The sequence below is a fragment of the Pelobates fuscus genome, chromosome 2 (assembly GCF_036172605.1).
Source record: "Pelobates fuscus isolate aPelFus1 chromosome 2, aPelFus1.pri, whole genome shotgun sequence".
In the NCBI taxonomy this organism is placed as follows: Eukaryota; Metazoa; Chordata; class Amphibia; order Anura; family Pelobatidae; genus Pelobates; species Pelobates fuscus.
In genome coordinates this window covers 222,983,933-222,997,194 of record NC_086318.1, presented here as the reverse complement: position 1 = coordinate 222,997,194, position 13,262 = coordinate 222,983,933, and the positions used below count along the sequence as shown (strand labels likewise).

The following is a 13,262-nucleotide window of genomic DNA, read 5'->3' as shown; positions in this document are numbered from 1 at the left end:
TTGCAACGACTTCTCATTGAGCTATTTTGGGAAGTCTGTGATTGGACAGGCAAAGAAAGTCTGGGCGGGGATAGAAAGGGAGGACTTGCAAAGGCAGCAAACAAGAGAACTGCAGGTTTTTCAAGCTGTATTTAGATATACACACAATTACAAAATGCATAATTAAACACATGCAAGTTTTCATTTGGAGTATATCTATCAAACAGTGATTTTTATTTATTTTGTATGCTGCCAACGGAGTGTCCCTTTAAATTGTACTACATCAAGTCTGGATTGTCTCTGTAGTAAGAATAAAAAAAAAACAGTCTGTTTTGTTTACACTAGTGTTTTTTGTACTTAATATTTAAAGCTTAAAGGGAATATATTAAAATTAGATATATATACACATAAGACCAGACCAGTTTATAAACACAAGATGCAAGTCGTACATTTTGATGAATTATTTAAGAGATATTTTTAAGGTTCTCAAGGTCAGCTCGTTTGAAATTTCCCAGGCTTGATTATGTGAGGAGGAAAGGAAACAAAAATGATGACTGGGGTTGAAGAGAATGTGGTACGAATATTCAAATGATAAATTGTTCAAGGTGATCTCTGGGTTTGAATGCTAATTAAGGATTCCCATGCTTTTTTGTCATTTTATACCGTTTGTGTTTTTTTTTTTTTAATCTTCTATATATTCTTCTTTTGAATGTTCACTGTGGTCTTGGTCCAGATTTCAATTGCAGGTGTGAAACAGTGACACTGCTTCCAGACCACTTTAAATAGCTGAAGTGGTCTGGATGCCTATAGTGTTCCTTTTAGCTAGTGGCACATGGTAACTCCCTTCTGTTACTGGTGGAATGTTGCGCGCTACCAGTAGCGACAGGCACATTAGTGAGTTGTGGCTGGCCAGTAAAAAGTAATGACAGCTTCAGAAAGCATCTGTGAGTTTGCAGAACCAGTATCAAGGCACAAGAAGGCACAGGATACTGATTTTTGCAGTCCTTGTCCAATATATATCCCACAAAGTTACCAGAGAGTTTCTAAACTAAAAAACTAAAAAAGTGGAAAGATTCTAAAAGATTTAATAATTGAAAATGCTCAAAGAAGATGCATCCTTTTAATTTATTTTTATTTATTTATTATTGCAATTTATATAGCGCCAACAGATTCCGTAGCGCTTTACAATATTATGAGAGGGGATTTAACTATAAATAGGACAATTACAAATAAACTTACAGGAACAATAGGTTGAAGAGGACCCTGCTCGGTCGAGCTTACATTCTATAGGAGGTGGGGTGTAAAACACATTAGGACAGGAATTTGCAATCAAATAAGGTGGACTGCCCTTTAGGAGAGGGCAAGAGACAGCGAGAAGTCCTGCAAGCGCGAGTTGGCCGTACGAGTGCGGACAACGGACAGGAGGTGGTCACGGGCAGAGCGGAGAGACCGATAATTTGTATCTACATTTATTTTTTGAAGAAAAATATATTCAGGAAATCTTTAAAATGATATAAGGGGATTATAACAATTATTGTAATATTGTTATATGTTGAGACTATAAATAAATAATAAGTAAATCATGTGAAGAAAACAATCATTAATCTTCACTGCATTTATTAGTTTACATAGCTTACTGGCGGTTTTAATATTTCAAAATATAGAATAATTTTAATGACCCCTGCTGTCATGTATATGTAGCGGTGCTGCCCTTGATCATAGGAAAAGGAACGGAATGCATACTATGATTAATAGTAGAACAGCATCAGTAGGCCTGCCCTTTACAAACTGCCTGGTATTCTCAGGTTGCTGTCATGGTCTGTGTGAGTACACCACATAATGCATCTTGCTGGATAAAACGGCCTGTTTGATGGGATCCTTGAAAGTAAACGAGGGACATAACTAAAAGTAAATACTAGTGACAGGTTCCATAGCAACTTCATCCCTCAGTAACCTGGAACATTATCCCTCCTAATATAGATACCCTGACATGCTGCTTTATGTAAATGCTGATAAAAAGCACTAACACTGTTTCCTGGTTTTAACAATATTTGAAGGTTTGAAGATCTTGAATAACGATAGGGAAATTTTAATAGAATATTAAAATCATTTTCTAATTCTTGATGTTAAGTGAAAGGTTCTTGTATCCTTTTTTATTAAATACTTTGATATTATTATTAATAGAGGGTGGGTCAAAATTCAGAGTAGAATTGGACAGTTAAATAACTTATATGTTAGTAGTTAAATTTTGTTTGTTGCAGGTACATATTATAACTGAGGCTTGGCAAATACATCATGGGTAATTTCACAAAAGAACATTGAGTAAAAAATAGTGGAATTTTATTTCCGAAATGGCAGGTCCATTATTTTGGCACAAAGAACTTACTATCGCACTTCAATATAATAAATTTGGGTTCAACAGGATATCGGCAAATGGAGCTCATTTAAAAGATGTCATCTTCCATACGTTAGACAATCATAGTAGGGAATATCATTGAAATTGATTTATTAATAAAAAACCCAACTCTGAATTTTGGCCCACTGTGTATTATTAAGTAAAAACAAAATGATGTTTGATCATGAATTAAGCTTGCTGCTGTTAAGTACATTTAAATCTTATTTAAATTAACTCGCTTAAAACGAGGTTCAATATGTTTTGCAAATATCATCTGAACAAATGTTTCAGCTGCCAAGGCTCAGAAGTGGTCAGAGAAAACTAAGACTGCTTTGTAATGGAAAATAGATGGTATGGTGGTATTGACAGCCAGGAAACATGGTGGTGCTGAGTATTGATATACAGCTAGTAATGTAATTGACTGCAGTCAAATCTTATGGAACATAATATTTTAGTGGAGTTTGTTAGTCATCACAAATCTCATTATAGCATTTAACATTTGAGCTCTTCAAGAAGGGTTGGTAACAGTTGTATATTATCATGAAATCCAAGTAAAGTCCGGCTTAATTTTACTATTGAGATTAAACTCATTTTGATACCTATGGAAATTTAAGGAATAGATGTTCTATGTACAATGCAGTAACATTTCCAGATCCATGTGCGAATTAGTGCACGGTACTGGCAATTAGCCTAGCAGTCAAGATCCATTTGAAGATATTTAAAGACCTGACAGTATGAACCAATTCAAATATAGTATATTTCCTAACTCAGTTAGGGAAGGGTCTCAAGTTCTGAACAATTCACATTATGGTTAATGATGAAAATAAACAGATCAACTGTTATCCAGTGGACAGCTTGTGGTCTGTTCTAGTCAAAAGACCCCATATGAATTAGAAAATTAAGATTCACACGCTATTCATCTAAAGATTGGGTTGCCAGATTCACCATGCCCTGTAGTATGCTAATGTTGCAGGAAGGAATGTGTTCATTAATCAACAAGGAAATCTAAAGGAATCTCCATGATTATTTTTTTTTTTTTTAAATGTTTCAGGCCTTGGCCAATAGCTTGTAAAAGTGTCAAAGAAAACATGCCCAATATAATAATCCTATTTGTAAACTCACTTTAGCTTAGACCCAAATCCATCATAATTTAACTACATTTCGATTTTATTTGTTCCTTTTGTACATATGTTTTTGCTTGGCAATTTGGATGTTAGAAATTGCGTTTAAAACAATATTTTACTTATTTACCTTTTCATTCATGATTAAAGATCAGTACACATTTCATTTTTAGTTCCAGCATGATATAAGCACTGTATAGACAATTAAAATAGATTGGAACTGTTCATTGTGTTGCTAATGTTAATCAACTGCTTTCTGGTTACTGGAACTAAAATGTTTAGAAGACACACAGCCTGGTGCTTATGTCATTATTTTCTCTCATTGTGCATTCAGTATGTCTAATGATCTGGTCCCATCAGTGCAGAGTTACAAATTTAATTCCATAATTTCATAAAATATGCATAGCAGCACTTTAACACATAGCCTGTTCACCAGAAGGGCGAATAGAAACTACAGCAAGATATTTTTCAATGTGTCAAAAGTCACAAAAGACTCGTCGCAGTTCCCACTGCCTGCTTGGAAATTACTGTAGAAGTTTATGGTAATTTTATTCCACATAGTATATGGTAGACCTGTTTATGTTTTGTGTTTTTGGCCTGTGTGAACAACGCTGAGCTGTTGCTGAGTTTGTCACTAAGCAACCTGGCTGATAACTGGTAAATGCTTGACTCAAATATGATTAAATATACTTATGAACATATGTAGCATTCTCCTCTGATATATTTCACAATTTGTAAGATTTTTTTCAATTAATTCTCAATTCAGTTTTTCAGAAAACATGTTTGGAGATTATTATTGGGGCTTGCTGTTCTGTTGTTATTATGTAGACAGGATTCTAATTGGTTCTCGTTAAATAAAATACAGACCTGTAGAAAATTGCTAGAAATTGGTAAAAACAACTGGTCAAAGTAAAATGTAAAAAAAAAAAAAAAAAAATCTCATTAATTTTAATAACTTTAAAATAACTTTTGAAACATAACTTTGTAAATCAAGGCTCCGGCTACTTTGTGCAGTCTGAAAAAAAAACATTCATACTACTGAAAGCAATTCTAATTCTTCTCAAAGCATACGTTAATGATTTCCTCATGCGTACGAACTTAGGTTGGCAATCATTCCTATTCACCGTCTAAATTGAAAATCAAATGGGAGTAAAAAAAAAAGCAAAAAACAAACATACTTAAATCTAAAATTTTTTTAGTTATAAAAAGAACAATAGAAACATTTAAACTGGAAGGTAATTACATCGTTTTTTTCAACCAATTAAACTATGTAAAATTGTTCTGTATATCAACTAGCAATGTATGAATCTGGGGAAATAATATATTTATATCACTTATAAATGCAATTAGTTCAGTAGTGTTTTTATATACTGTTGAATAATGTCAGTTCACTTCAATTAGTTTAGGACACAAGCCTTTTTGGATGTCTTTTCCTGCTTGAGGTGGGACTCGCCATGTATGCTTTGAACATATATCTCCTCTTCATTGTATTGGGCGTTCCATGAAAGCATTATAAAGCTAGCAAATGCTGTAAAATGGAAATATATCAACTAATCAATACAGTTGCTTTGGGCTTCATCATTGATTAATGAACTAACATCTCCTGATGCATATAAATTCTACATTCTGCAGGGCAACACTTTTATGCACGACGGTTCATCAGCAAATAGATGTGATATGTTTGTAGGAAAATGTGAATATGAAAAAACAAATCTAGTCCCTCTGGAGAGACACATAGAGATGATGACCTTCTCATATATAAGAATATAGTCACAAATATTAAATATCAGTTACTTTATTTCAGTTCCAATTAGCGTAATTAAAAAAAGAGAAAAATGATCAATTATCATACTTTTTGAAAATGTTGCATTATTGTTTTTCATTTGTGCATTTTTCATGTGTGTGCTTTAAATAGGATTTATTTTTAAATATATTGGGATTATACTCTCATGAGAGTTGGGGGGGGAATAGTCAGTACGTCTGGGATAAATATTATGGTTCCCGTGAAACCAAGAAAGTCATCCTTTTCAGTAACACAGTAGAACAGCACTATGCGTTGCTCTCTTATGTGGTGTCAAAATGAAAGCAAAACATGTTCAAAAATAAAAAAATACCTGTTGAGAAAGCTTCTAGATAAGACACAAAACAAGTCCAGGTCATCTAGATTGACCTGCATGTCCCCCTTTTTTGTAACACATGCAATGTTCTTTTACATAAGACTGCCTGTATTTTTAATTTTTCCTTGATTTTGTATTATTTTTTTCAGCAGTGAAGAAGATTTATGCTAATAATTTATTCTTGTTGGAGTGCAAAATGTATTTACATTTTGTTTTTGATAAAACAAAAAAAAAAAGAACCATAAACATTTAGATTAAATTGACTTTCCTGTTAATTGTGGTATGCTAAAAAATAGATCTCACTATAGCCTGGCAATTGCCCTATCTTCTTCCTCCATATCATGTTCAGAGAGGTGGGAAGAAATAATAAAAGTCGGGGCCCCAAGAAAAAAAGGCATTTCAAAAATAATCAGAATTATATAAAAACTTAAGATGTATCCTTTTTATTCCCAAACAATTTATAGACTATCATTAGAAGTGAGTATAGAGCCGAGGTAAGCTCAGTAGGGCTTGCCTTAGGAGGACCCTGGCGGTCAGTGTCTTTTTATTATTGTAATTGAAAACAGCCTGTAAGCCCATCACCACTGACTGCTGATTTTTAAAATGTTCTGTGTATTTTTGTTGTTGTTAAATCCCAAACTGACATGGTGGATTACACCAGCATTTCAAAAATATCATTATGAACATGTGCATTACCAAACAAAACTGCAAGGGATGCCAGAAAACTCAAATGCAATGGCTTAGCAAATCAGCAGGCGTATCGGTAGATGTTTCTCCCACATCTGTATTACTTGCAGGACTGAATGTTTCCAAGCAATTTTGTTAGTAAGATAGACACTGGACAAAGGGATGCAGTAAACTAATGGTTTGCTGTAGAAGAACATATAAAAAGCATTTTTCCCTCCCTTTGTCAGGACAAAAGCTCTGCTTTTCTGTTCGCTTTTATTTGTAGGAATATCACACGGATCCGAGCAGCAAAACACCTTCTGTGAAATGTGCAAGTTGAGTTGGATGTTTGCGAAAGGTTAATGCTGTCAAAAATTCTAAATATGAATATGATTTATGGGTAAAAAAAAATAAAGAGCTTGCTCAGTTTCTACTTTGGTAGAACATATCAAATGTGAAAGCTCTCTAGACATATCTAAGCATATAACGTTTTCAGTTTATTTCCTGCTACAATTATATATTATTGTGTCTAGGTGTCCAGAGACCTCAATCCAACTCACTCCTATTGTAATTCACAATTTATGATACACTCTAAAGGGCCCACACCATAAAAACATAGTGTATGTAAAGCATGCAAGGGACTGATCACCGCTGCACAATTACAGATTTTTGCTCTGCAGAACTCTGTAATTAATGTCTTGCCTTGCAGTGTGCCGGAGCTGGAAGCAGCAATGCACACATATACCATCTACAGTGGTGTCAGTGGTTTACTTAAATATTATATAAATTTGCAAGATGTGCTATGGCCATAGTATAATGTTCTTTATAAAGGGGTGAAAGGATCATTCTCAGGAAAGCAGTTTATATGTATCATCATGTTATTGTAGTCTTCACTAATTTTCTTTTTAAAGGTCCCTCAAGTGTTTCTGAATTGTATTTTTAAATGTTTTAGTTTTAAACTAGTGACACATTGTCACACAAAGACAAACACATATAAACAATTATTATGAGCACTTAAAGGGACACTCCACTGCCAAGACAAATAACTGTTTAGTAGACAATGAAAACATGCATGCATTTATTTAAGTCTTTTTTCATTACGGGTATACCTAAAACAGATTCTAGAAGCTGAGCTCTCTCATATCTGAAGCCTTTGAAAGCCGTCCCTTTTTTTCCCAGCTCAGACTTTCTGTGGCTGTCCAATCACAGACTTCCCAATGCAGTTCAATGAAAAGTCAGGTGCTCTGGGCAATTGCTGCTTCTTGAGTTTATTTCCACTGAGCTAGATAAACTAGGTAGTAACAGGACCCGCTGTCTGCTTGAAAGCCAGGGGGTTTAACAAGAAAAATTTATAAAAGTGTCAGTTTCAATTGAAATCTGTACTTTTTATAAAATTAAAAAAGAGAACATACTCTTCACACAACCTATTTCAACAAACTAAAGTATTTTGGGGGATGTCAGCACTTTTGTAGATTGGACTTTTAAAAGGATACTATATAGCCATAAAACACTCCAGACAGCTAAACTACTAACTTACATGTTGTTCTTCATCATGTATAATTGAGTGTGATGTTTATTGTTGAATCTCTCCCCTATGTTTGTACAGGGCCGCTCAGAAATTAAACCTGTCATCCAAAAAGAAGAAGCAAAGAACCACCCCCTCTCTAGTGTCTGAGCCTCCGCTCTTCTCTACCAGCTTCTGTGGGATTATTCAGACATGCCCACCACCTGCACCCCCATGCCTATTGAGAGCAGTCAACAAAGTAAAAGACACTCCAGGTTTAGGGAAGGTAAGAGACTATTTAATATGAACATTACATGAATCCAACAGCAATATGCATTAAGGTCAACTCTGCTGGAAACCATTATGGTCAACTCCACTGCATTTTGCATGAGAATTACTTTTAACTGCATAATTTCAATGCTACATTTTTATGAAAGAGAAACAAAAAGTGTGTGTTTAAAACTTTCCTGTTCTGTGGAGTAATGGTCCTCCATTACTGAAATCTGGATCCACACAATTATATTCACTCTCTCCACCTGTTGCCCCCACAATCTATGTCTCTCTCCACCTTTAACCCCCATGGTTTGTGTCTCTCTCCATCTGTTACCCCCTACAATCTGTGTCTCTCTCCACCTTTACCCCCCATGGTTTGTGTCTCTCTCCATCTGTTACCCCCTACAATCTGTGTCTCTCTCCACCTTTAACCCCCATAGTTTGTGTCTCTCTCCATCTGTTACCCTCCACAATCTGTGTCTCTCTCCACCTGTTGCCCCCACAATCTATGTCTCTCTCCACCTTTAACCCCCATGGTTTGTGTCTCTCTCCATCTGTTACCCCCTACAATCTGTGTCTCTCTCCACCTTTACCCCCCATGGTTTTTGTCTCTCTCCATCTGTTACCCCCTACAATCTGTGTCTCTCTCCACCTTTAACCCCCATAGTTTGTGTCTCTCTCCATCTGTTACCCTCCACAATCTGTGTCTCTCTCCACCTTTAACCCCCATGGTTTGTGTCTCTCTCTATCTGTAACCCCCATGATCTGTGTCTCTCTCTACCTATAACCCACATGGTTTGTGTCTCTCTCCATCTGTTAACCCCACAATATGAATTTCTCTCCACCTGTTACTCCCACGATCTGTGTCTCTCTCCACTTCTTAACCCCACAATCTGTGTTTTTTCCCATCTTTTAACCCACATGGTCTGTGTTTCTCTCCACCTGTTAGCCCCACGATCTGTGTCTCTCTCCACTTGTGAACCAATCAATTTGTGTCTTTTCCCACCTATTAACCCCCATGGTCTGTGTCGCTCTACATCTGTTAACCCCCATGTTCTGTGCCTCTCTCCACCTGTTACTCCCATGATCTGTCTCTCTCCCCTTGTTACCCCCACAGTCTGTGTCTCTCTCCACCTATTAACCCCCATGTTCTGTGATACTCTCCACCTTTTAACCTCCATGGTCAGTGTCGCTCTCCATCTATTAAACCCTGTAATTTATGTCTTTCTCCATCTGTTAACCCCCTCCTTGTCTCCCAGTGAGTTTCCTTGCAGCCTTTCCTTCCACTTCTATACCCCATTCCCCACTTACCTCAACTCCACTGTGCTGCAGGCTGGGTGCTGCTGGCTGAACTATCTGTGCAGAGCTGTTCCCCCTGCGGATTCAGTCAGTAGAGATAGACAAGGAAACAGTGTAACTTCCTATCCCTGCCTCTCTACGCACACAGCAACGCCTGCTGGCCAACACCGGCATTGCAGTCTAACCTCAATCGGAGAAAAACACCGGCATTTTATTGCCTATTTTTGCAATACACGCACTGGCCAGGCAGCTTCAAATACGGGTAAAATACCAGAGAGATGGCAAACCCTATTACATTAGTAAAATCTTAAACTAAAGAGCAACTCCAGTGCTGGATTCAGTGTTTAGGGGTTAATGACACGTTAGTAAAACATTACTTTGCTGTGATTTACACAGCATTCCAAGATAGTAAGAGGTTAAAACACCTCAAATGGATTGCCAAGATCTGCTGAGCGCTTTCAGCCAATAACCGCCTCCCTGCACCACCAGACCTAGCACAGTGACAAGAGCGTCCAAGGGCAGAGGAGATGGTGGCAGGCATCAAGCAGAACTTCAAGTCAATTCTCAGACCCTTCTTAGATGGTTTCATTACTACACACTGGGGGAGAGCACCAGGGCACTCCTGTCATCATAACCACTGAAGCAGACTGTAGTGGTTATGGTGCTTGGAGTGTGCATTTGCATGTCTTTGTATAAATGAGGCAGTGACAGTCTTTGCAGACATGTTATTTTATCATTCCTACTTTACAAATGGTTGGGGTGTAGACCTTACTCGTATGGACCTTCGGAAGCATAGAAGCAGAGCTTGCTCTGCTTGTATACTATATAAATCCTTAGATAGACAGACGCACAGACTCAGAACAGACATTATGTCAAGTGTGTGACGTCAGGTTTTAGTGAACTGCACCTTTATGCTTTTGGGTAAGTTTATCTCCAACCATAGAGCAACAAAGCATCATGTATTTATATTTTTTCCCTTTGTAGAAAAATGTGTAAAATATTATTTTTCTGAATGCGTGGATGACAAAATCCAAATGTAATATCTCATTTGTCAGATAATTTAGTTCCAGACGTACAGCCAAATACCTGCCAGCAAAGATAAGGCAATCACTGCACTTAACGTGTGTCTCTTACAGTACTCTGCTGCTCTCGCTAGCTGTAAAGGGATTAGCGCTCTGTGGGCAGGATCAGACTAAATCTTATGATATGCTTTTAAGGACCATTGTGAATGGTGTTTATGCTGCAGATTCTTGGCAACTTGCAGTTAAGATGTCAGCTGCGGTTCTGTGTATTTATTAGATGACATCACTGGCTCACTGGTATGTGTCATCTCGGCTGGCATAGACAATTAAGAAATTAGCAATGCTCTCTTCTCATGCTCTCCCCAATAAAAACGAACAAGGAATTATAAATAATGCATTACTTTTTTCACTGCCATTCATTGTAGAGCATTTTTAGGGGAAATACAATTTTACGTAAAAACAGGGGAGTTTGATTTTATCAAAAGGCATTTCTGCTTGATATGGTTGGAGAAATGAGATGTAAGCTATATACAGTTGCAAGAAAAAGTATGTGAACCCTTTGGAATCATATGGATTTCTGCACAAATTGGTCATAAAATGTGATCTGATCATCATCTAAGTCACAATAATAGACAATTACAGTCTGCTTAAACTAATAATACACAAAGAATGAAATGTTGCCATGTTTTTATTGAACACACCATGTAAACATTCACAGTGCAGGTGGAAAAAGTATGTGAACCCTTGGATTTAATAACTGGTTGAACCTCCTTTGGCAGCAATAACTCAACCAAACGTTTCCTGTAGTTGCAGATCAGACGTGCACAACGGTCAGTAGTAATTCTTGACCGTTCCTCTTTACGGAACTGTTTCAGTTCAGCAATATTCTTGGGATGTCTGGTGTGAATCACTTTCTTGAGGTCATGTCACAGCATCTCAATCGGGTTGAGGTCAGGACTCTGACTGGGCCACTCCAGAAGGCGTATTTTCTTCTGTTTAAGCCATTCTGTTGTTGATTTACTTCTATGCTTTGGGTCATTGTCCTGTTGCAACACCCATCTTCTGTTGAGCTTCAGCTGGTAGACAGATGGCCTTAAGTTCTTCTGCCTTGATAAACTTGGGAATTCATTTTTCCTTCGATAATAGCAGTCCGTCCAGGCCCTGACGCAGCAGAGCAGCCCCAAACCATGATGCCCCCACCACCATACTTCACAGTTGGGATGAGGTTTTGATGTTGGTGTGCTGTGCCTCTTTTTCGCCACACATAGTGTTGTGTGTTTCTTCCAAACAACTCAACTTTGGTTTCATCTGTCCACAGAATATTTTGCCAGTACTGCTGTGGAACATCCAGGTGCTCTTGTGCAAACTGTAAACGTGCAGCAATGTTTTGTTTGGACAGCAGTGGCTTCCTTTGTGGTATCCTCCCATGAAATCCATTCTTGTTTAGTGTTTTACGTATTGTGGATTCGCTAACAGGGATGTTAGCATTTGCCAGTGTCTTTTGTAAGTCTTTAGCTGACACTCTAGGATTCTTCTTCACCTCATTGAGCAGTCTGCGCTGTGCTCTTGCAGTCATTTTTACAGGACGGCCACTCCTAGGGAGAGTAGCAGCAGTGCTGAACTTTCTCCATTTATAGACAATTTGTCTTACCGTGGACTGATGAGCAGCAAGGCTTTTGGAGATACTTTTATAACCCTTTCCAGCTTTATGCAAGTCAACAATTCTTAATCATAGGTCTTCTGAGAGCTCTTTTGTGCGAGGCATCATTCACATCAGGCAATGCTTCTTGTGAAAAGCAAACCCAGAACTGGTGTGTGTTTTTTAAAGGGCAGGGCAGCTGTAACCAACACCTCCAATCTCATCTCATTGATTGGACTCCAGTTGGCTGACATCTCACTCCAATTAGCTCTTGGAGATGTCATTAGTCTAGGGGTTCACATACTTTTTCCACCTGCACTGTGAATGTTTACATGGTGTATTCAATAAAAAACATGGCAACATTTCATTCTTTGTGTGTTATTAGTTTAAGCAGACTGTGATTGTCTATTGTTGTGACTTAGATGATGATCAGATCACATTTTATGACCAATTTGTGCAGAAATCCATATCATTCCAAAGGGTTCACATACTTTTTCTTTCAACTGTATATATAACCCATTCTGAGTTAAAAAAAAAATAATAATGGATTATTGACTAATATAGGCAGGGAGAGTACAGATATGTGGTATGAACATTTCTATGACACACAGGGTTAATAATGAGCTACCACCAATTTTCATTGGATTAAGATCTAATGTAGAAATAAGAGTCCCATCAACACATTAGCACATGTCCATGGACAGCATATTCATGATTGAGATCTTGATGGACTCTGCAGTGCATTATGGGAAGTTGTTGGTACTTGTACCGTACTTCTGTGTTTATTCCAGAGCACAATGGCTCTCTCACCAGATTTAGCTCTTCATTAGCATCTACTAGGTTAAGGGAAAACAGAACTGTCACCAACTTAAAGGTGAGAAATCCTTTTTATGTAGTCTGATTTGTGAAGGAGGTATAATTAAGCAGTCAACTGCTGTCAAGCTACAACTATTATTACATTCAGCCAACCTGCCTTTGGCAAAACAGTGATTCATTAAAATGGTTATTTACAAAAGTGAGAATGTCAAAGTTTATTTCAAATTTCAGGCCAAAATATCCAGACAAGGTATCTATGCTTCCAGCATGACTTATTTGTCCTTCAATTAGAAATTCACTTTGCCTTTCTGACCATTCTTATGTTGGTGAATAACCCTGTGAGGGTATCACCTTCACATTGAGCTATTGCGGGATTCTGGGTAATTAACTAAACCTGCCCTGAATTTACCTTATATCAATCCGAGGGGTGA

General features: G+C 37.4%; 1 protein-coding gene across 2 annotated transcripts in view; it reads left to right on the top strand.

Moving 5' to 3' along the window:
- KIF26B (kinesin family member 26B) overlaps positions 1–13,262 on the top strand; it is a 347,114-nt gene that overhangs the window by 196,645 nt on the left and 137,207 nt on the right. For both annotated transcript variants that reach the window (XM_063443207.1, XM_063443206.1), the window contains exon 5: positions 7,885–8,068. In XM_063443207.1, coding sequence (XP_063299277.1) covers positions 7,885–8,068 — 184 coding nt within the window. The remainder of the gene's footprint in view (positions 1–7,884; positions 8,069–13,262) is intronic.